Genomic DNA, 20425 nt, shown 5'->3' with positions numbered 1-20425 from the left:
GATGTTCATAGTTAGCTTATTAAATTTTTTTTAAATGGTTAATGATTCTTGATGAGAGGTCCTGGCAAAATTAGGGAGGAGCCCCCCCAAAAAAAAGATTCAAAAGAACTCTCAGTCAGGCCTCCCATGCCAGTCATTGGGGAGGAGACCTGAGAAAGCATCTTTAGGTCAGCTGTGAGTCCGCCCAAGGTTCACGGTCCTGAGGGCAAAATGCCCAGAGGAGGGGCACCCTCCCGTAGGACCCTCTGAGTCAGCTGCTTCCCTCCAGTCCTGTAAACACCTGCCTGGGACCATGGGTGCCAAAGAACCTTTGGAGTTTGGGCGTGTCCCCAAGCCCTAGCTACCTGCCCATTTCCTTCAGTTATTTCTACCAGGGTGTCTCTCTGTGTCCCACGTCCCCAGGCAGTACAGTGTTCTGCACTTGTGTGTGAGTTCCCCAGAGTGGCCACAACACGGCACCACAAACCGGGCAGCTCAAACAACAAAAATTATTGTCTTCCAGTTCCAGAGGCCAGAAGTTTGACAGCAAGGTGTTGGCAGGGCCCTGCCCCCTCTGGAGGCACCAGGGAGGGACCGTTCCAGACCTGTCTCCTGGCTGTGGGGGGTTCCCTGCCTTGTGACAGCCTCGTTCCAGTCTTCACAGGACTTCTCCCTATGTGTGCACATTTCTGTGTCTACATTCTCTTTTCACATAAGGATTTCAGTCCCACTGGAGCAGAAGGCCATCCTACTCCAGGGTAATCTCATTTTAGCAAATTACGTCTGCAGCAGCCCTGTTCCCACGGGATCCCGTCTCGGGGTAGAGGGGTTAGGACTGCAACATAAATTTGAGGGGAACGCAATTCAACTCAAAACAATTTCAACCGCCTTTGGGGCTGTGCTCATGAATGTGCCACTGACACCACGTTCATTCGCGATCGGCTGCTACTCATTCATTTTTACCGAAGGCCGTAACACTCTGCACCGAGAACGGAACCCGAGCCACAGGGTGCAATGAAGTCAGGGGTAAATATAACACACGAGATGCATAAACATAAGCACCATAATGTAACAAGTGTTTGTCCATGTCCTACCCCAAATCATTTTCCTACTACCTCTGGCCGAAAGTGCCCTTTGGAGAACATGTACAAGGTCTGTTCTTAAGAAGATACAAGATACAAAAAACTCTGTACCCAGGATAGTGATGCCTCAGTCTCCTTCAAATTAGACACCTCGGGACCTCACACAGTTCTCCCGATTGCCATCAGCTGCCCCATATTTTCCTGAGTCTCACAGATGGTCTGAAATCTCTTCCCTTTCAAAGGTGATTTTAATTTTGGGAAAAGCCAGAAGTCACAGGGCACCAAATCTGGGCTGTAGGGCGGCCGAGTCACCTGGGTGACTTGATGTTTCAGAAAAAGACTGCATGAGCCATGGGTACATTGTCATGATGAAGCTGCCAACCATCAGTGTCCTATGGCTGCGGCATCGCCTGAGTAGTTTCCATGGAGGACCATTCACGCTTAATGCCAAATGTGATGCAGATTTGTTGTTCTTTTATTTTTTTGATTTAATTATTTTTCAAGTACAGTTTTCTATTACTCCCGATTTGTTGTTCTACTTGCTCAGTCATTGAATACGACAGCCACACAGTACGCATGCTCACTCAATGGTGTTTACTGCCCCCACTGACTAGTACAGTGAAGTTGACGTTGTTCACCCATGCCCATTCTAGTCCACTCTCCTTGGCTGCCAGGTTACATCCACGTTGCACAAACCATTCTCATATTAACAATGGCTCAACTTTTTCTATGCAGATCTCATATATCTAATCTGGATGGGGGCTGGGGGCTTTCGTTTGTAGACAGGCAGACATCGGGGAGGGAGCTCTGTCACTGGCTGAGGTTCCAGCTCCACTCTCCCTTCTGGAGTGGGGACCTGTGGCAGGCCAGTCCTGTGATGATTTTGTTTGGGGGAACATAAGGGTGTTGGGCTGATCTGGTTCCTTGTAGGATGAACTTCGTCTCCATCATGCAGTTCTCCAACACCTGCACGTGGCCTGGGAATGCAACCAGTTCATGCTAAGTGTGTGCGTTCAACTTAAGTACAGTGTGCCATGCCCGTGGGATTTCCAGGTAACCATTTTTGGTGGGAAGCTGTAAATTTTAGAGCTGACATTTGTGAGAGAAGCCAGGTGAGTGATTTAGATACTGTCAGAAAATGTAAGATCGTCCAACCAGAAAGGAGGTGAGAGGCTGGGACAGAAAATCGGGGATGAGGACCCTTCAGGGGCTGCGAAGGGCTGCATTTGGGATCTTACGGGTTTAAACCTGACACCAGAGGTGAGTTCAGGATGGGGGGGGGGGGTCACAGCATGAGAAGCCTGAGGATGAGCTTCCAGATGCTGTTGGCTTCGGTGATGAGTGATATTTGAGTGGTGGATTGTCAAGTGGCAGAGAGGAAGCCAGATTGTGTGTGTGTGTGTGTGTGTGTGCTCGTGCATGTGTGTGCGTGGTGGGGTGGGAGAGACAGACGGGGGAGGAAAGGGAAGGAAGGAGGTGGAGAGAGAGAGATTCATTTAATGTTCATGTTCACCTCTTGTCTTCTTTTTGGGCTACTGCAACTTTACGAGGTTAGCTTTAAAAGACCTTTATTCTGAAGCCTGGCATTTCTCCCAAGAGTACGAGTTCTGCCTAATGAGGGCAATTCAAGTGGATCCACAGGAAAGAAAAAGGAAAGTGATATTTTAATTTTATCCAGCCTGAAACACAACCGTAGGCGAGGAATGTGCCTGTGATTCTGAATTATAAACGTATCACAGCGTTATTTTATGGAATAGAGACGTTCCGCCCAAATTGGCTGTGAAGTGAATAAACATTATTTTCCCACTGAATTCAGCTATACAATGACTAGAAATCTTCCCGTGTGGATTGGGGGGCATGGGGAGAGAAAAGCAGAAATCTCTGTTGGGGAAGGGAAGAAATGGCCCCCAGCTGGGGAGGGTTCAGGCTTCTGGTTTTCAAGGCTGGCTCCTGAGGGGCGGAGGTGGCTCCCGGCTCTCTGGGGCCGATTTGGCTGCTTTCTTCCCGACACCCCAGGCTGCAAGGGTCACTCTCATTTCCTCCTGCTTTGTTCTCCTTGTTTCCCTTTTGAGGGGCTATTAAACTCAGGGCAGCTCCACGCACTATTTTGCTTTACCTGCGGTCCATTGAACACAAGGTTCAAGGGCTTTAGTTGCACAAGCCCAGCAACTTCCTATTTCATCAGTTGGTAAATTCAGTTACCTCTACAAGCATCCTTGTGGTGCTTTGCGTGTGGGCTCTGATCTGGTTCTAAGACCCAGCCAGCTCTGCCACATAGCAGTTACATGACGGGGTCTGTTAAATTATCTGGGTCTCAGTTTTCCCATTTGTATGATGAGATCATATGCACCTTAGGGGCTTACAGAAAGTATTAAATACGATTTTATACACACACACGGTTATTTATGGTGTTTTCCATGCCCTGTGCTGAATGTTTACATAGTAACTGCTTAGAAGGGGTAGTGATTGTGGTGATAATAATGATGATTGTGATGATCATGCAGAATTTGGTCTCAGTATATCACCCTTTTTATTCACTGAACACAAAATGAAAATGAGTGAGCAAAGGGAACGAAGAAGCCCTAGATGTTCTGCCACAGAAACCTTTTGTTGCACACAGGCAACTTTCACAGCCTCCTAAAGTCTCACACCTTTGACGTTTGTGCTTCTGGAAGAATTTGACCCCCAGTTGGAAGGCCATAAGTTAAAAAACAATCTGTGGGTAAAAAAATGGGACCATATGCTTAAGAACCCCAGCTCGAGCAAGCCCCTCGGCCGCCCATGAGTGTACTGCCTCTGTTGGTTCAGTGAAATGTGGCCAGCCATGTGGAACATGTGTGCTGGCCGGAGTGCACCTGTCTGCGTGTGTGATCACCAGCAACTGTGTCTTCTCATGAGGAGCGACAGGACGGTGTAGGGGGGAGGGTCTGGAATCCCAAGGCTCAGAATCCTGACACGGTCTGCTGAGCTGGACAACCTTTCTGAGTCTATTTCCTCACCAGTAAATGGAAGGCAAGGCAAGGTTCTGGGGCGTGGGGTCAACGATGCCTCGCAAGGTGTACCCACACATATGTAGAAACCTGACATGGAGCCTGCACACTGGTGATGCTTTTTTCCTTCCCAGGGCACCTGGTGCTACCTTTATAGCCATACACAGTCAATACACAAAATTTAAGCTTACCAAAATATATCACACAGAAACTAAACACTCATTCCATCTTGGACCCTGGCTGGGGATAGCTCAGTTGGTTAGGGCATCATCCTGATACGTTAAGGTTGTGGGTTTGAACTCTGGTCAGGGCACAAACAGGCATCAACCAATACATGTTTAAATTAGTGGAGCAACAAATCAATGTTTCTTTCTCTCTCTCTTCCCCCATCCCTCTAAAATCAATCCATCAATAAAATTTATGTTTGTATCCCCTCTTATGTCAGGCTGGCTTATAATGTTTCTTACATTAATTTTTTTCTCTTTTTGAAAAATTTATTTTTACTTTTTGACAATATGACTACTTTCATTTTTATTTTTCTTTTATTTTTAAAATTTTTTAAAAATTTAATTATTTTTCAAGTACAGTTTTCTATTACTCCCATCCCATCCCACCCCCGTGCTCCCCCCCGTCCCTCCCATTTCCACCCTTCTCAGTTGTTGTCCATGTATCCTTTATATATGTTCCTCTAAATCCCTCCCCTATTTCCCCTGAAATTCCCTCCCCTCTTCCCTCTGGTCACTGTCAGCCTGTTCTCTGTTTCAGTGTCTTTGGTTATATTTTGCTTGCTTGTTTGTTTTGTTGTTTGGCTTCCTGTTAAAGGTGAGATCATATGGCATTATTTTTTAAGTACAGTATTCTATTACTCCCACCCCCCGTGCATTAATTTTTTTATATTGGAACAATACGTATAGAAAAGTACAGATGATGTTCTAACAAACATCCCGTATTTTTAACCACCCAAAGCCAATAACATTTGTCATAGTTACTGGCTTCATATCTCTGTAAAAAAGGAAAGGATGTTAGAGGTAAAAGTGAAATCTTGTCTGAGCAGCTCCTTCGTGTTGCTCTTGCCCCTCCCTGAAGGTGGCCTTCGCTGTGAGCTTATTTGCGCACACCCGCACCTGTGTTGGGCTCAGATCAGCCACAAGTGTCGGAAACCCCAATGTGGCAGTGGCTTTAGGAAGCTTAAAAACAGACTTCTGTCCACATGAAAGTTTGCAGGTGCCTTGGTACTCTATCAGGGACCTAGGTCCCTATTATCTTGCAGCAACAGCATCCTCTAGGCCATGGTAGCAGCTTCAGCTGCTGAATTTCAGCAGCAGGAAGCACATTTAACTTCAGAATGTCTCCTTCCCTGTAGAGTTTTTCCTTGTGTGAGTTCTGCTTTGTCCATACTTCTGCTTGTGGTTCCTCACCAATTCCAGCTGTGCTGTCTTCCCATAATTCCTCAGAATACTCCGTCTACCAATTTTTAAATAAACGTGTTAAAATATCACCCTGGGCATCTGGGGCAGGACAGGGGGTGGGCCATGTGGTGCACTCCCAAGGCTTAGTTCTGGCCCCTCTCTGCTAATTTTATACTCACTCCCTCTCCCATAGTCCCATTCTTTTCCATATTCTAATGATTCCCAAGTTCACAGCTTTAGTCCTGGACACAAGCTTTCCGGCATGTGAGTCTAGTATATCCAGTGGCTACACAATTCTGCTTGGATGTACCCAAGGCACTTCAGTCTTCTCCGGGGTGCTGCCCTTGCCGACATGGTCACGCCTGGCTCAGTAGCGTGGTGTCTACATCCCAGACCATGGAAAGTATGACGAGGGAGTGGGAGGTAGCGGTTTCCCTTTACAGGGTAAGGTCTGGAGTCGGCTCCCATGGCTTCTTTTCACTTCCTTTGGTTAGAATTTAGTTTCATGGCAATGCCCCGCTGTAAGAAATGGTATTAGTTATTGCTGTGTAACAAAGCACTTCAAAACTTAGGGGCTTAGATTGATACCACTTATTACTGTTCACTAGTGTAAGGGCCAGGTGGACAGTTCATCTGGTCTTGGTTGGGCTGATGCACGCATCGGGCAGATGGCTCTGTGGATCCTGGCTGGGCTATCCCGGGGACAATGGGTGATGGTTTGTTTAGGGTCGTCTCAGTTCTTCTCATGAGGCCGCTCATCTCCCACCAGGCTAGCCTGGGGTTTACTCTCAAGGCACGAAGGGTTCCGAGTTGGGAAGTGCACGAGGCCTCTGGAGGACCGGCTGGAAACCAGCACAAGATCACTCCTCCCGTTGTCTACTGGCCGGAGTGAATCAGAAGGCCAGCCCTGATTCAGGGGGTGGGGAAGACAGGGTTCCCACTTTTCACGGAGGAAGCTGCGAAGGATGTGGATATTTGAAGGATTGAGAATTGGGGTCATTTTTCCTACCACCGAGAGACTGGGGGAATTTAGTTTCTAGCTAAGTGGACACATGCCTGGCTGAAACTCCAATAGCTTTATTTAAAGAAGGAAGAAAGGGAGAATGGCTACTGGGGATAATTTATAGATTCTGCCTCAGAAAGAATTACAGTTCCCTATTCATCTCCCCTAAACAAAAGTGACACTCTGAATCTCTTGCTATAAATAATACCACTCTGACAAAATGTCTGTCCTCCTCAACCAGTGCACACTTCCGGTTTCCCTCGGCTGTGCAGACCCAACGGCTCACTCCGTGGCCTCTTAAGCCATAAAACAAATCAAGGTAAATTGCTTACAAACATTTTGGGAGTTTAATACATATAATCTTTGTATTATTTTGCAATGCCCAAGAAAGTTAATTATGTAAAACTATTTTTAAATATACACTCTTTTTATATGACTTTTGCTTTTACCATAGAAACATTTTTTTACATGAACCTATTTTTCTTTCTTATTCAACTATTTTAAAAATCCCCAACGATTACTAAACATTACCATTCCTCCAATATTCCAAATCCGAACTGACAAGTACATCCTGGTATTTTATTACACACCACTAAGAACACATGAGAATTTTGGGATTCTTTAGTTTGCACAGATGTTTTACATTTAAATAAAAATGGGCAGTCATGCTTGAATTTAAAGATAATTTCCTCATTAATGCTTAAAGTGAATGGGGTCTCTTGGGGATTAATAATAACTTCTGGAATTTCTCATTATAGGTTTTGAATGAGAGTCCAGAAACTACTTTGCTTTTTAAATCGTAGAACCCGGAAGTTGATCGGTGGTGAACATGACATCACCTGTTGGTCTCAAGAACGGAGACTACACCTGTCAAAGTTCAGGGTGGTGGCCACAGTCACTGTCAGGAGTTTCAGCTGGAGACTGAACAGACAGTGAAGAACGTGACCCTCTTACTTCCAGGCAGCCTCAGCACAGGCAGGCTCTGCCAGGCGAGTGACCTCTCTCTGCCCCTGTGCACTGTCCGTGCACTGTCCTTGCACTACAGACCACGAAGAAGAATCTAGGCTAAGGTTGCACCAGGTAACTTATGGCCTGAAATACAGTATATTTGAATAAGTATTTCCTTTCTTCCTAATTCCCAAACCATTAACCCAGTATGAACTTCTAGGTTGCCTCTCTAATATTGGAAAAAGAAGACTATTTTTGCAATTGTTCTCTTCAATGGATTCCTGTAGAAAAACAGATAAAGAATGTTCTATTTATTTGCTGTTTTATGACAAGTGAAGGCTATAACTTTCTGAATTATTTAAGATCAATAAATATCATTTCAAACTACTTTCTCAATGACCAGTGGTTCTGCCTCAGTTAATAATCTGCCAACATTTTATTTAACAAAGCCACAAAATACAATAATTAGCAATAATTGGTTTGAAAAGGTAAGTAATATTTGGTTATAAAATTGTTCCTGAATTTTAGAATTGTTATCCTCAAAATTATTAGTAAAATTATTTAGCTTTCCTGAGTGCTAAACTCTCCCAAGCCTTATTTTATAAACATTTTTGAAAACTTACTGGAATTGTATTGCCTGCCATGATTATAAATTTCAAGTAAAATTACTAAGTTAAGTTCAGACTTAAGAAGCTCAACTAAGAGTAAGTTGGTCTCTCTGGAGGTTCATTAGCTTTTACGTTTTGACAGGAGGGCACATTTGTTTGTCATTACGCATTTATATAGTTCATAAACACGGGGAGTGCAGTTTTTATAGAGTCTTCATATCAAATTGGCATAAAACCTAAAAATGGATCATGAGAAAGCAAACACAGATTTGAGGTAGATTTCCTACTACAGTTGTTATAATCTTTGGGCTTCCAAATAACATACATTTTTGTATGATCTGAAGCATAACCAGTAAGACAGGTAGGTATAATATATTGGATATATCATTTAAAGTGTGTGTCCAATGGAGTTGATGTTTCATAAGAAGACAGGAAAACTGAGTTCAAACACTGTCTACAGAAATCAGTATTAATATCATGAGTCTGGTTTACTCAGTCAAAAGTAAAAAAACCCCACCAGTTCAATAAAATTGCACATTATAATGGTTCTGTGCTTTTAGGGCTGAATTGTAAAATCTAAAGTATTAAAGAACTATTAAAAATCTTTGTGGTGAGAAAGGCATTATCCAAACATTTTGGATAATTTTCTAAAAACTGGTCTTGTTTTATAGTAATTAAATTTATTTTATTTCAAAGAAAGAGGCATTTCCCTTAGCAGTTACTGACTATTCCCCCTAGTTTATGGGGGTCCACGTCAGGGAGAGGCACACGACAGACAGCTCACAGGCTGAAGCTGACCACTGAGTGTTTCAGTAAGTAGAGTTTCACTGGAACACGGCTGTGGCAATTCAGATCCCCTGTCTGCTTGTGGTTCCTTTTGTTACAAGGGCAGAGCTGAGTAGTTTCAATAGAGACCATAAGGTGTGCTGGTGTGCTGGAAGATGTCTTGGAGAAAATTAATGGTGATACTGCTATTAAAAAGAAAAAAAATTATTCCTAGGTACTCTGGTTTAAAAGTAAGATTTAAAAAATAAAAACATTTTTTTACCCACTAAAAAAGCAACAGAAATGGCATTTTTTGAATCAGATGTTTAAAATGGGAACCAGAAATATTTAAAGTGAATGACTTGATTGGTAAACCTTACCATTCAGCAGTGAGACCAAGCTGCCGGGGTGGGGTGGGGCAGGAGTGGGGGTGGGGCTTGTTGCTGTAAGCAGTGGAAGTGGGTGTTTCCACCAGGCCAGCAGCACCAAGGACTCGGAGTCACCGATCAGCACAGCAGTGTGTTTTTCAAACCACGCGCCCACACCACACAGGTTTCCTCTGCCTCCTACTGCTGTCTACCTAAAATAGCCTGAAGGTCAAAGCCAGACCTGTATACCCTGGTCACTGAATGTGCTGACTGTGACTGATACAGTTGAGTTTACTTCTTTCGCTAGAATTATGGAGTAAAAACAAAACCGAAACTGAAAGACCACCACGCTAACAATCTTAGGAGAAAAAGGAAGGGAGACATTAAGTTCAAAAGCGGTTGAGCACAATGACCAGCTCAGGCTTCACTTTCACTAGGAGGCTATTTTTGGAGTCACATATCCTAACTGTTGTGTGAAGAGGGTTGTAACAGAAAGGATGTCCCTGAAAAAGGAACACCCAGCCGTTATGCAAAATGACAGTGACCTGAAATAACCATAAAATCATCAGGCTATTGACAGACAGCTGGAGAAATTCCACATGCTAAGGGACACAGTTCCAAAGAAGTATTAGGGGTCTGGGTGTGCAATGCACTTGAATGTGTAATGGAGTTAGCTGAGTCTTGCTGCACGTAGGGCCACGCTGGTCACCCGGATACAGAGCGAACGCCAGGTTACCACCAGTGCATGTGTCAGCCACAGTGATTTATTGAGTGCTTTAATAGTACAAGTGTACATCAACTGATCCACAGTCAAAGTGGCAGGTCCCTAGGAAATTTACAAGCACTTTAAGTAAATCAAAATACTTATTATTTTGTTCAATCCAACCGTCTTCTGTGTGAGGGACAGAAGGCTAGTGATAAACAGAGTCTCAGTAATGCACAGTGATTCTGATTGAAGCTTTTGTACAAAAACTTGTTCCCAGTAGCATGCACCCACCAATAAAGACTTCAGTACAAAAAATTAACCCTAAGCACTACATTTAAGTAGAAACGAGATATAATTCTGAATCTGTGTTTCCCCGAAGATCACATAAAAGAAAAGAAAAGAAATCCAAATAAAACAGCAACAAAAAAACCACACAGGAACACAACGCTTTGTAAGAGAGCTCTTACTATTACAGATCCAACATGGTTTGCACTGAAAACAAAGCTCCCATCCACAATGAGGTGGGAAAGAACCCAGATCTTCCAAGTTAATAGAAATTAAAGAGGCAATAAATGGGGCAGGGGAATGTGAGGGAGGGAGAGCGAAGGAAAAGAAAGGAGGAAAGAGGAAGAAGGCAGAGAGAAGGATGACATACCATCACAAAACGGTTCACAACGTAATAAAAATAAGAAAATAAGAACCGAGGTCCGGAGGGCTGGGTCGGTCTATCGATGCACTTGGTGAATGTGCTTGCACAGGTCCGGCGGGCGCGGGCGCGGGCGCGGGCCCCTATGTGGCGTACCGCTTGGTCCACTGTCTGGCCATGCGGTCGTGCTCCGCTCTGTTGGTCATGTACTGTGTGGCGATGCTGCCTACCAGAGGGTCAGCTGGAAAGGAAGCAGAGTCAGGGGTCAGTAAATGCCAGCATCTCTTCCATTTTCCGAGTCAGGGAAGAGAAGGAGTGTGTGGAAGGCTGGGTGGGCTGGGGGTAAGACGTGGGGGGTGGCAGTAGGCAAGGGGGAGTTGAGAAGCTGCCGCTCTAACCCGGAGCAATGTCACTTTACCAATGACCTGCAAATGACCTGTCACTGCCAGAGCACATTTCACACCAGCTGCTCTAAGAACCATCTATCTGTGTTTTTACCGATACCTCGTTGTCGTGTTTCTGGTCAAGTCTAATTCTCTCCCTGTCCCTACCACATGCTGCTCACCCACCTGCCCTTGATTTCAAGTGGGTCTCTCACTGGGAACATACAGGTGGGCCGTGGAAGGGGAGCTCCCGGGCCCTGGATGAGACCTCTCTGGAGGGAGGGAGGTCGGATAACCCGGCAGCTCCTCCACGCGGGGTTACACCCCCAGTGGTGGCAGCCCTCAAGCCCCTGGCCATCCGTCTGCACTGAAGGAGCCCCAGCTCGACCCAATCAAGCTGCAGCTCTTAGTGAACCCCAAGGACGTGGGGGTGGTAGGGTGGGGTGGTAGGGTGGGGAGAGAGTCTATTGCCAAATATGAGAATATCAAAATCCACACAGCTCTTCACTACAAAAATACTGACAGATGTTAAAAATAGCTACCACTCACTGATTTACCATGTCCTAACACTTCCACATAGTAACTCCACACGCCTGAGGGAGCTGACATGTGAAAAAACTGAAAACAAAAAGGGTCTATCACTTGCCCAAGGCTGAGCAAGGGGTGGAGCAAGGGGTTGATTCTGTCTCTTAACCAGATAGGATCAACGTTTCATTAAAAAAAAAAGTCAAAGGAAAAAAAAGTAATTTAGGGTTTCTGGAGATCCCAGAATCCACCCCTTTCCCTACATTGTCTAATTTTACTTTCCCCCTAATTTTTAGTTCCTGTATATTTGGTGTTGAGAATTTGGGTTAGACCAAGTGGATACGAAGGAACCAAAGGGGAAAAGAAAAAAAAAATGGCAAAAGTTAATACTGAATAGGAAAGAAAAAGGAAAAGGTGGAAATGTGCTGTGGTCTAATGCCACCCGCAACTTGGGAAGAGTCTGAGATTCTAGTAAGGTAGTCACAGTCCTACCTTCTCAATATCGAAGGTACAATGGAGACAGAGACCTTTTGTTGACCCTCTGAGGTTGATGGTAACCGAGCCTCCGAAAGGCCTCCTGATCAGACCTTGCTTAAGTTTTAACAAACCTCACTTCAGTTTTCTTCGGCTGAGCTTGTATCATGATTCTAGGAAGGGCCCAGCTTCTTACACCACTTCTATTACAAACAATGAAGAGATTACTCAGTGTTGGGTTTGTTTGTAACTTTTGCCTGTCTGCCTACTCTTTGTAATTCTTTTCCTTCACTGGCCCAAATGCTGAGACCCAAACTCTATCACTTAAAGCATCCCATCCAGAGTTAAAGAAGATGAAAATCAGTAATACCAAACGTGGACACTAAATACCTGGAAATTGTCCCAAGATACTTTTAGAATAGTGGTCCTTTAGGTCAGACTAAGTAATGAACTTAGACTCTAAAACAGGCCAAAGAGAGGTCTGAGTCACATTTCTTTCTTTCTTTCTTTCTTTTTCTTCATGGACGATTTTCTGTCTTTTACTCCCATCCCAGCCCACCCCCCAGGTGAGTCACATTTCTTTACTCTTGAAAATAATCATCCTGTTCTGATGACTGCCAATCTAGAATGCAAAGCCTTAGGGTGACATCTGGGCTCAGTAGTTTAAGTCCACGTCACTAAAGACAGGCGTTTATTAAGTAGACTCTATATTAAGGAGATGCCCTAAACACCCATCTGTAGTCCCTAAGGTGCGGACTGAGGTGCAGAGCGGGCTTACTGGGAGAAGAACCGTCAGTGACAGTGTGCTCCCTCAGCCCGGACCCTCACACACCCGGGGGCGGGGGGGTGGGGGGACCAGGAACAGGATTGCTCTGTGTCTCAGCTCAGAGGCGGTGGGAGGAGACAGATGAGGGACAGGGAACAGCAGGCTGTGAGAGTCACTACTATTTCAGCAGGGCCAGAAGGGGGGAGTATCTCAAAAACAGGCAGAGTGCTAATAAAATTAACGTGCACTATGCAAAAATTTTTTGTATTCTTAAATAGTGAATTTCTTTGACAGTTCCTTTTATCTTTTCAAGTTTGATTTTAAGAAGAGAAATATTTTCCATCTGTAAAGTTATGCATGCTAACTACAAAAACAATAGTCATTAACAGTCTTAAAAACCACCTGTGACAATTAACTTACAGTCGGCTTTTTGTAATCTTTTGATTTTTAAAAAAATATAGTGAATAAATTTTTACACTAACAATTACAGACCTAGTTCATAATTTTTAATATTCATCTGAATTAATAACAATTTCCTGTTTAGAGACATTTGAGTTCTTTCCATTTTTGTGCTTTATAAACCATGCTGTAAAGAACACTACTGTGCATGAATCTTTGCAAATTTATGCAACTCTTAAATCTGTTAAAGAATAAATGAAGAAATAAAAATTCAAAATGAAGGAATTTTAAAATCATGTGTTATGAATCAAACAGATCTTAATGCTAAACTTTTTTACTGAATGGAAAAAAATTAAGACTGAAAGTAACAGTTGAAAATATGCCATTCATGTGTAGCCAGTAACTCTCACAATGAATTTAATGGAGTAAGACACTTTTCTGTGGAGTGTACTTATAATTTTGCCCCAAAGTAAGGCATAATCTTGTTACAAGCTTTCAGATTTCATGGCTACAGACATATTATATGAAATAATGGTCTTTAAACATAGATTAGTTCAACCTTATTTCTGTCACAATTTCTTTCTTAAAAAAGAAGGAAAAATTTCCCATCATTTTGGGTTTTAGATCATTACTACTTTCCCAAGTCTTAATCAGTCTTTAAGATGATCGCCAATCATTCTTATTTCTCTTTACCAAAGAAAAACTATGAAGTGCATCACTGGAAACTGATATTTAAGTCTCCTGCAGTTTTTGCCAAGCCACGAGGCACGAGCCGAGCCTATCAAGGACCTTGTAAAGCCCAGGGAGGCCAAGCGCAAGATCCCAAAGGGCGGCAGCCACAAGCTCAACTAGCCTGCCTTGCTCACCCCAAGCTTAGGAAACACACTTATGCCCACATTGCCAAGGGTCTCAGGCTCTGCTGGCCAAAGTCCACGGCCAAGGCTCAAACCAAGGCTCAGGCTGGGGCTGCGGCTTCCAAAGGTGCCCAGGCCCGCACGGCTGGTCTGTCCACTGCACATACTAACACTGATAAAAAAGCACGCACACAGCTTCAGCGGGTGGAGTGCTCAATGACACTGTACCAACACTACCAGCCCAGTCTTTGAGTCCACGGTCGAGGAAGTTAGTCTTTACCTTTGACACTAGTAGAGAAGAAGGAAAGCTTATTGATCTGATAGCAACATCTCCATTAACAGCAACCCCCACTGGCATAGATAGAAAACTCCTCCACAAAACTCATGCTTTTCTTCAGGTGAAAACATCTATTCAAGTATCACAAAGCTGCAAAGGAGCCACCTAGCATCTGGCAGTGCTGGGAAGTCATCCTGCTGTGTCATAATGACAAACTTTAAGGACATGAAACTTTTAATAGTAAAGTTATACTCCTTAAGTTCTCAGAATAGATTTCATATTTACTCTTGTATCTCAGCACATCATTTTATTAGGGGAACATTCACCCTTGCCTTAGGCTGTCCATGGATTTTTTAACCCAGGCTCTTCAGTTTTCAGTTATCTCAAAATAAATTCTGTGCCCCTTCAATGTCATCACTACTTACCCTCTTTGTGTGGAGGGAGTACTTTCTCACAGTCTATCACTTGTCCTTTAACCTGCTTTATGGTGTCCTTGCCATGCATACGTTTAAAATTTTTACCTAGCCCTGGCTGGCGTAGCTCAGTGGATTGAGCACAGGCCTGCGAACCAGAGGATCGCGGTTCAATTCCCAGTCAGGGCACATGCCTGGGTTGCAGGCCAGTTCCCTGCAGGCCAACTCCCAGCAGGGGACGCGCAAAAGGCAACCATACATTGATGTCTCTCTCCCTCTCTCCTTCCCTTCTAAAGATAAATAAATAAAATTAAAAAATAAAAATAAAAATAAAATTTTTACCTAAACAAGTAAATTTTTCCTTAGTATTTTCTGGTTTGATGTCACACTTATTTATAAAGGCATTCTCCATTCACTCCGGTATTTCAGAAATATTCTCCTGTATTTACACATCGTAACTGTTACGTGCAGTGCTAACTCTATGACACATAGGGTTCCTATTCGAGTCTGGACCTGATTCTCCACTTAAAGTTCTTGGAATAGGTTTGTCTTTTGCCTCATTTGTTCCTCCTGGTTTTCTCAAGTATAGTTTTTTAAAAAAATTTACTTATTTTCTTAGAGAGAGGAAGGGGGAGAGAGGAAAAGGGGAGAGGGAGTGAGAGGAGGGAGTGAGAGGAGGGAGTGAGAGAAGGGAGAGGAGTGGGCAACAGAGGGAAGGGGTGGGGTGGCGGGAGAAAGAGAGAGAGAGAGAGATCAGTTAGTTGTTCCACTTAGTTATCCATTCACTGGTTGATTCTTGTATGTGCTCTGGGAATTGAACCTGCGAACCTGGCATATTGGGACAACGTTTTAACCAACTTAGTTACCCAGCCAGGGCCTCACTGTAGTTTTATAGTATGTTTTGGTATTTGGTAGAACCCTAATATTGATGAGGTTGAGACTTGGAACAATTAAAGGTATTTCACCCCAAGGTTACAGAAATCTCATGTCTTTTTTTTTTAAAGATTTTATTTATTTATTTTTAGAGGGGAAGGAGAGAGGGAGAGAAACATCAATGTATGGTTGCCTTTCGTCCGTCCCCTGCTGGGAGTTGGCCTGCAGGGAACTGGCCTGCAACCCAGGCATGTGCCCTGACTGGGAATCGAACTGCGGTCCTCTGGTTCGTAGGCCTGTGCTCAATCCACTGAGCTACACCAGCCAGGGCCTCACATCTTTTTGAAGAACATTATGAAGATACAGGAAATCTAAATTCACCTGGGTAGGACAAAGTACAGGTTTTTGCATTTTGGAATGTGAGGAGACCTGACTACTAATTATAGGCCCAACCCAAACCAGAAAGATGAATAAGTACCCTGAAAACACACACACACACATGTAGTGCACATATATGTAAAATTATATATATTATTTATATATTATATATAAGATGTAAATATATAAATATAAGCACATATAAATCTATTTATATATAAATATAAATATATATATATAATGATTTAGGGAGAAAATCATCATGTCCATAATTTAAAACAAGTAACAGGCATTATAAAACTAGGTTTAAATTGGTGAGTCCTAAATAAAACTATATACAAATCTAGTAAAATATGCTGTTAACCGAGAATTAATAACTGGTGATGCTAAAAGAGGTACTGAGTACCCTAAATACTAAAACAGACAGTAATACCTTTCTTAAGACTTGTTAATTAAGAGAAGAAAAGCTGACAGTCCCAGAAGTCTGTCCTAAAATAGGGAAAAGGAGAGAAAACTCCGTGGGAATACTGAGTCACCGCCCTGGGAGCGTGGGATGTGTGGGAGTGGAGCTTCCCCACCTCCCCGCCTCCGGCCAACACACAGACAGGGAGCCACGACTTCTCCTCTCCCAGCTGTGCGGGGAGGGAACCGACAGACTCACTAGTGAACACGGAGGGTGCCTGCCAGGAGACTCGGGTGTCTTCCCCGGCTGGAGATTTAAACCAGACACGAGCTGCACAGCAGCCGACCTGTCGGTTTACCCCCCCCCCCCCCCCGGCACTGAGCAGAGACCACCGAAGAAACCCCCCCCCGCGCTGCTGCCTCCTCTGTGTCCCACGGAGAAGGCAGCGTCCCAGGGAGGGTGTCCAGCAGCTACGAGGCTCGCAGGAGAATGCGGTGAGAGAGGTGCGGGGCTATTTTTTGAGGCAGCTGGCCAGCCAATTTTTAATATTTTAGGAATTTAAACACAGCTGTTAGTAAAATTTAATTATATAAAGTTACGATGGAATAATTTATAAAGGTAATAAATGAGATTCATTTCTTAATTATTTTACTGCCATGATTTCTCCTCATAGTTTTTAAAATGTCTACTTTATCTGTATTGCAGAAAGAAACCAGTGTGCTACTGTGTGTCTTGTCCCAAGTGCGCATTCCGTAAGGCCACGTATGTAGCCTGAAATTGGCAAATGCTACAAACTGGGATTTAATTTATTGTTTTGTCGCCTGCATTAAGAAAGTGATGGAAAATTGTTAATAAAACAGATTAAACTTATAAAAATGTATCATATTTCGAGTCCTTACATTTTGAATAGCATAGAAATCGAAGGATATAGTCTTCCAGTATTTAAACTATTATTTTATTCAGCAAAGAAGTTGCTCATGACATTGACTAACAAATCAGGTTCCGGTATCCTTTGTCTTTCACTTCTGTCTCAGTTAATTTAAATGAAAATATCACCCAACAGTCATGTTAAAACCACACTCATTTGTCAGCTGCAGCTGTAACGTGGAAGCACGTAAGACTTTGGCAACAGTTATTGAAAGCTGCCTGGGAGATTTAACTGGCCCTGTGGAATTTGCACCAAGGAGCACTGCACAGTTTACGTGTGCACTGCACAGCAGTGAAGTGCACAATGAATTTACAGACGTGCGTGTGCACACGCCCCCGCCCCGCACCTGCCCTGACAGTCACTAGACATTACCAGGGCCCCACGGGGGGAGGGGGAGCACCACGGAGGTGCAGCCAAGGCCAGGTCTCCCACACCAGGAAACTGGGAGGTAAGCTCTCCAAATTACCCAAAGGTGAAGCGGCATTTTGTCACCTGTCACCCAGGAGGCAGAGATGGCAAGACACTGCCTGCACCAAGCACCACCGAAGAAGTGGAAAGGATGAATGGGACATCAGGTGGAGGGACACCGTTCTGTCCCGTTATCTAGTCCCTTCTGCCCTGAAGTTAGGCTGCGAAAAGGGAGGGAAGGGAGGACCCAGAACCAGACCGTGTCCCATCTACTCTGATGGGAGGAGGAAATTCAATTTAAATCAGGTGTAAGATGGGAGTTTAAAAACGGACCATGTTGATCTGCTAATAATGGAAAGTGACCTGAGTGCTATGAGATCTGCTAAATATTGTTAAGCATTAGAAAAACACAGATTCAACAAACCTGGCCCGAGGCAGTGAGACTGGAGAAAATGAAAACCATTCCATGTTAATGCCTCCTGAGTCGAGACTGCTCAATAAACAATCTATTGGCTATAACCTAAGTATATGTTGACCCGATGTTTTTTAAACTCATCCTATGAGCCTACCCAGCGGTGCTACGTACATTCAATCAACACGTGTCTTGAAACATAAAGCGATCTGTTAGAATGGACTCATCTAAAGAGCAGCACAGATGGTGCTGCTGGACTGTGAGTGCAGCCAGGCGTAGTTAAGCAGTGATCCCCAACGGACTGAGAAGCTAACCTTACGTTAGAGGGCCTCGGGCACCAGAGAGTCACACGTTACCTTCCCCCAAACACCACTGCAAACAGCTGTGGCTGCAGCACGTCGAAGAGAGCAAGAGCTGGTGAGATAGTAAAGCTAGGTTTTTAAAAAACAGCAGCTTTATTAAGCTATAATTCACATACTGCACAATTTACCCGTTTAATATGTGTACTCAGCGGTTTTTGGTACATTCACAGAGCTATGTGCCCAGCCCTCTAATCCATTTTAAAATATTTCCATCAGCCCCAAAGAAACCTTGCACCTATCAGCTCATCACCGCAGATCCTCTAGCCCTAGACACTCAAGAATGCACTTTCTGTTTGCATTATATGCATTTGCCAATTCTGGACATTTCACATAAATGGAATCACACAACATGTGGTGTTTGGGGACTGGCTGCCCTCACTGAGCATAACGTTTCCAAGGTTCACCCGTGTCGCGGCATGCATCGGTCCTTCGTCCCTTCTCATTGCCAAGTAATATTCTAGCATATGAGTATGTGTTAGCGCATTCACCCGCTGACGGACACGTGGGTTGTTTTCACTTTTCGGCTCTTGTGCATAATGCTGCTACGAACATCTGCGTACAGGTTTTGCACGGATGTATTTTCACTTCTCTCGGGTACACACCCAGGAGAGGAGCTGCCCGATCACATGGTGACCTCATGCTGACCCATCAGAGGGATGGCCAAAGTGCCGCCCAAAGGGGCCACGCCTGTTTACACCCCACGCCCTCACTGCCCGATTTTAAGGGGAGAGCAGTTGACAGCCCGTTGGCCTATACCGACTGGGTATCTAGTTTACACTCCCCCCACCCACAGGTTGGCAAAAGTAGGTTTACAGTTGTTCATATGGAAACTATAAATAGTAATACAAGAATAAACCCTGCTTTGTGTGCTCACAACTGTAAACCTACCTTTGCCTACCTTCGTACTTTCTTTTTTCATGTCAGAAGGGTAATGTGCTGATGTTGTAACGAGGTTTGTGGGAGCCACACGTCACACCAGAGCACGAACGCCTGATCGTCACGCACATGAACTACAAAAGGATCACCTTTGTGTTTTCTACACACATCTGTTCGTACTAACCATGGAAAATAATTCTTATTGGAGTATTTTCCTCATGGTCTCTGGCTACGAGTGACCAGAAATTATCCTGATCCTGTTCCTGCTACTTGCAGCCTTGACTGAAGTGGAAAACGACAACAATAATCTAATGACACTTGTTTGTAATGTGCACCTTTCCTTCAAAATTAAAAAAAATGATTTTTATTCCGCAGTTCTCAAATGTTGTCCATCCACTACAAACTACACTAATATGCCATTTTCCCTCTCAGACAGTCTTTACTGTGCACACCCCTAGTTAGGAGCTCGGAGTGGGGCAGGAGGCGGGTGCGAGGAGGTGTGAACACAGCAGTCATGCCTCAGACACCACACGTGGCCGCAGTCTCCACTGCGTCCAGGAATCTGCACTCAAGTCCAGAGATATAAATAACCCGCCTGGAGCCAGAGTTGCACTGTATCTCAGTGGTTTCAGTTTACCAGATCATTCTGCCCGTCTCGGAGTGCGGAAAATCTGTGGTCGAGGCAGCCTGGGGAGTCTTTTGAACACTGTCCGTGCTGAGGAATGACTTTCCTCCGAAGGTGTGGCCTCTGATTTGGGCTGAGATCCTGCTCTTAACCTCTCTTCCAAAAGGGACGTTGTTGAGTCCTCTGCTGAGCCAACCGTTGCTAAGGAGGGCACTCGGCTCTCTGCTTGCTGACTGTCACCTCTCCTTGAGGGCAGGCAGTGTCTCCTTTTCAGTCTGGTATCACAAAACCAGAGAGCGCCGGTGGCACTGCAGGTGACCTTCACTAAGTGTTTAATAATGAATCAATGAGTAATCAGACCCCCTGGTCAGGACGGAATTTAGTTTGTAGGTGGTATCAGGTGCCAGGCTGGACATCCTTTCTCCTTCTGACGCTTGGGTCTCCATGACATTTACACCTACAGGATCAGCGGCTCCCCAGCCACTTGAGGTGGTAAGTACCTGAACATCCCCAGAGTCATTATTTTTGTGGTTTAGTATTTAGCTATATCTGCTTTAAGTAAAGA

General features: G+C 44.3%; 1 protein-coding gene, 1 long non-coding RNA gene and 1 other non-coding gene across 4 annotated transcripts in view; 1 reads left to right on the top strand and 2 right to left on the bottom strand.

Moving 5' to 3' along the window:
* The first annotated feature begins 1945 nt into the window (after nt 1-1945).
* Nucleotides 1946-7743, top strand: LOC119004082 (uncharacterized). The gene is made up of 3 exons (XR_005070109.1): nt 1946-2114; nt 6705-6782; nt 7222-7743. It is a non-coding gene; the product is annotated as an uncharacterized LOC119004082 (long non-coding RNA).
* A 2151-nt stretch (nt 7744-9894) lies between these two features.
* The window catches only part of UBE2E2 (ubiquitin conjugating enzyme E2 E2), a 264128-nt gene continuing 253597 nt past the window's right edge, over nt 9895-20425 (bottom strand). For both annotated transcript variants that reach the window (XM_037070765.1, XM_037070764.1), the window contains exon 6: nt 9895-10745. In XM_037070765.1, the coding sequence (XP_036926660.1) occupies nt 10648-10745 (98 nt within the window). In that variant the 3' untranslated portion in view covers nt 9895-10647. The remainder of the gene's footprint in view (nt 10746-20425) is intronic.
* LOC119004136 (small nucleolar RNA U13) lies at nt 19278-19381 on the bottom strand. The gene has a single exon (XR_005070129.1). It is a non-coding gene; the product is annotated as a small nucleolar RNA U13 (small nucleolar RNA).

The sequence above is a fragment of the Sturnira hondurensis genome, unplaced genomic scaffold (genome assembly GCF_014824575.4).
Source record: "Sturnira hondurensis isolate 20B ecotype Veracruz unplaced genomic scaffold, ASM1482457v3 Scaffold0019006, whole genome shotgun sequence".
Taxonomy (NCBI): domain Eukaryota; kingdom Metazoa; phylum Chordata; class Mammalia; order Chiroptera; family Phyllostomidae; genus Sturnira; species Sturnira hondurensis.
The sequence above is the reverse complement of the archived record's forward strand: the minus strand, read 5'-3'. Positions and strand labels throughout refer to the sequence as shown.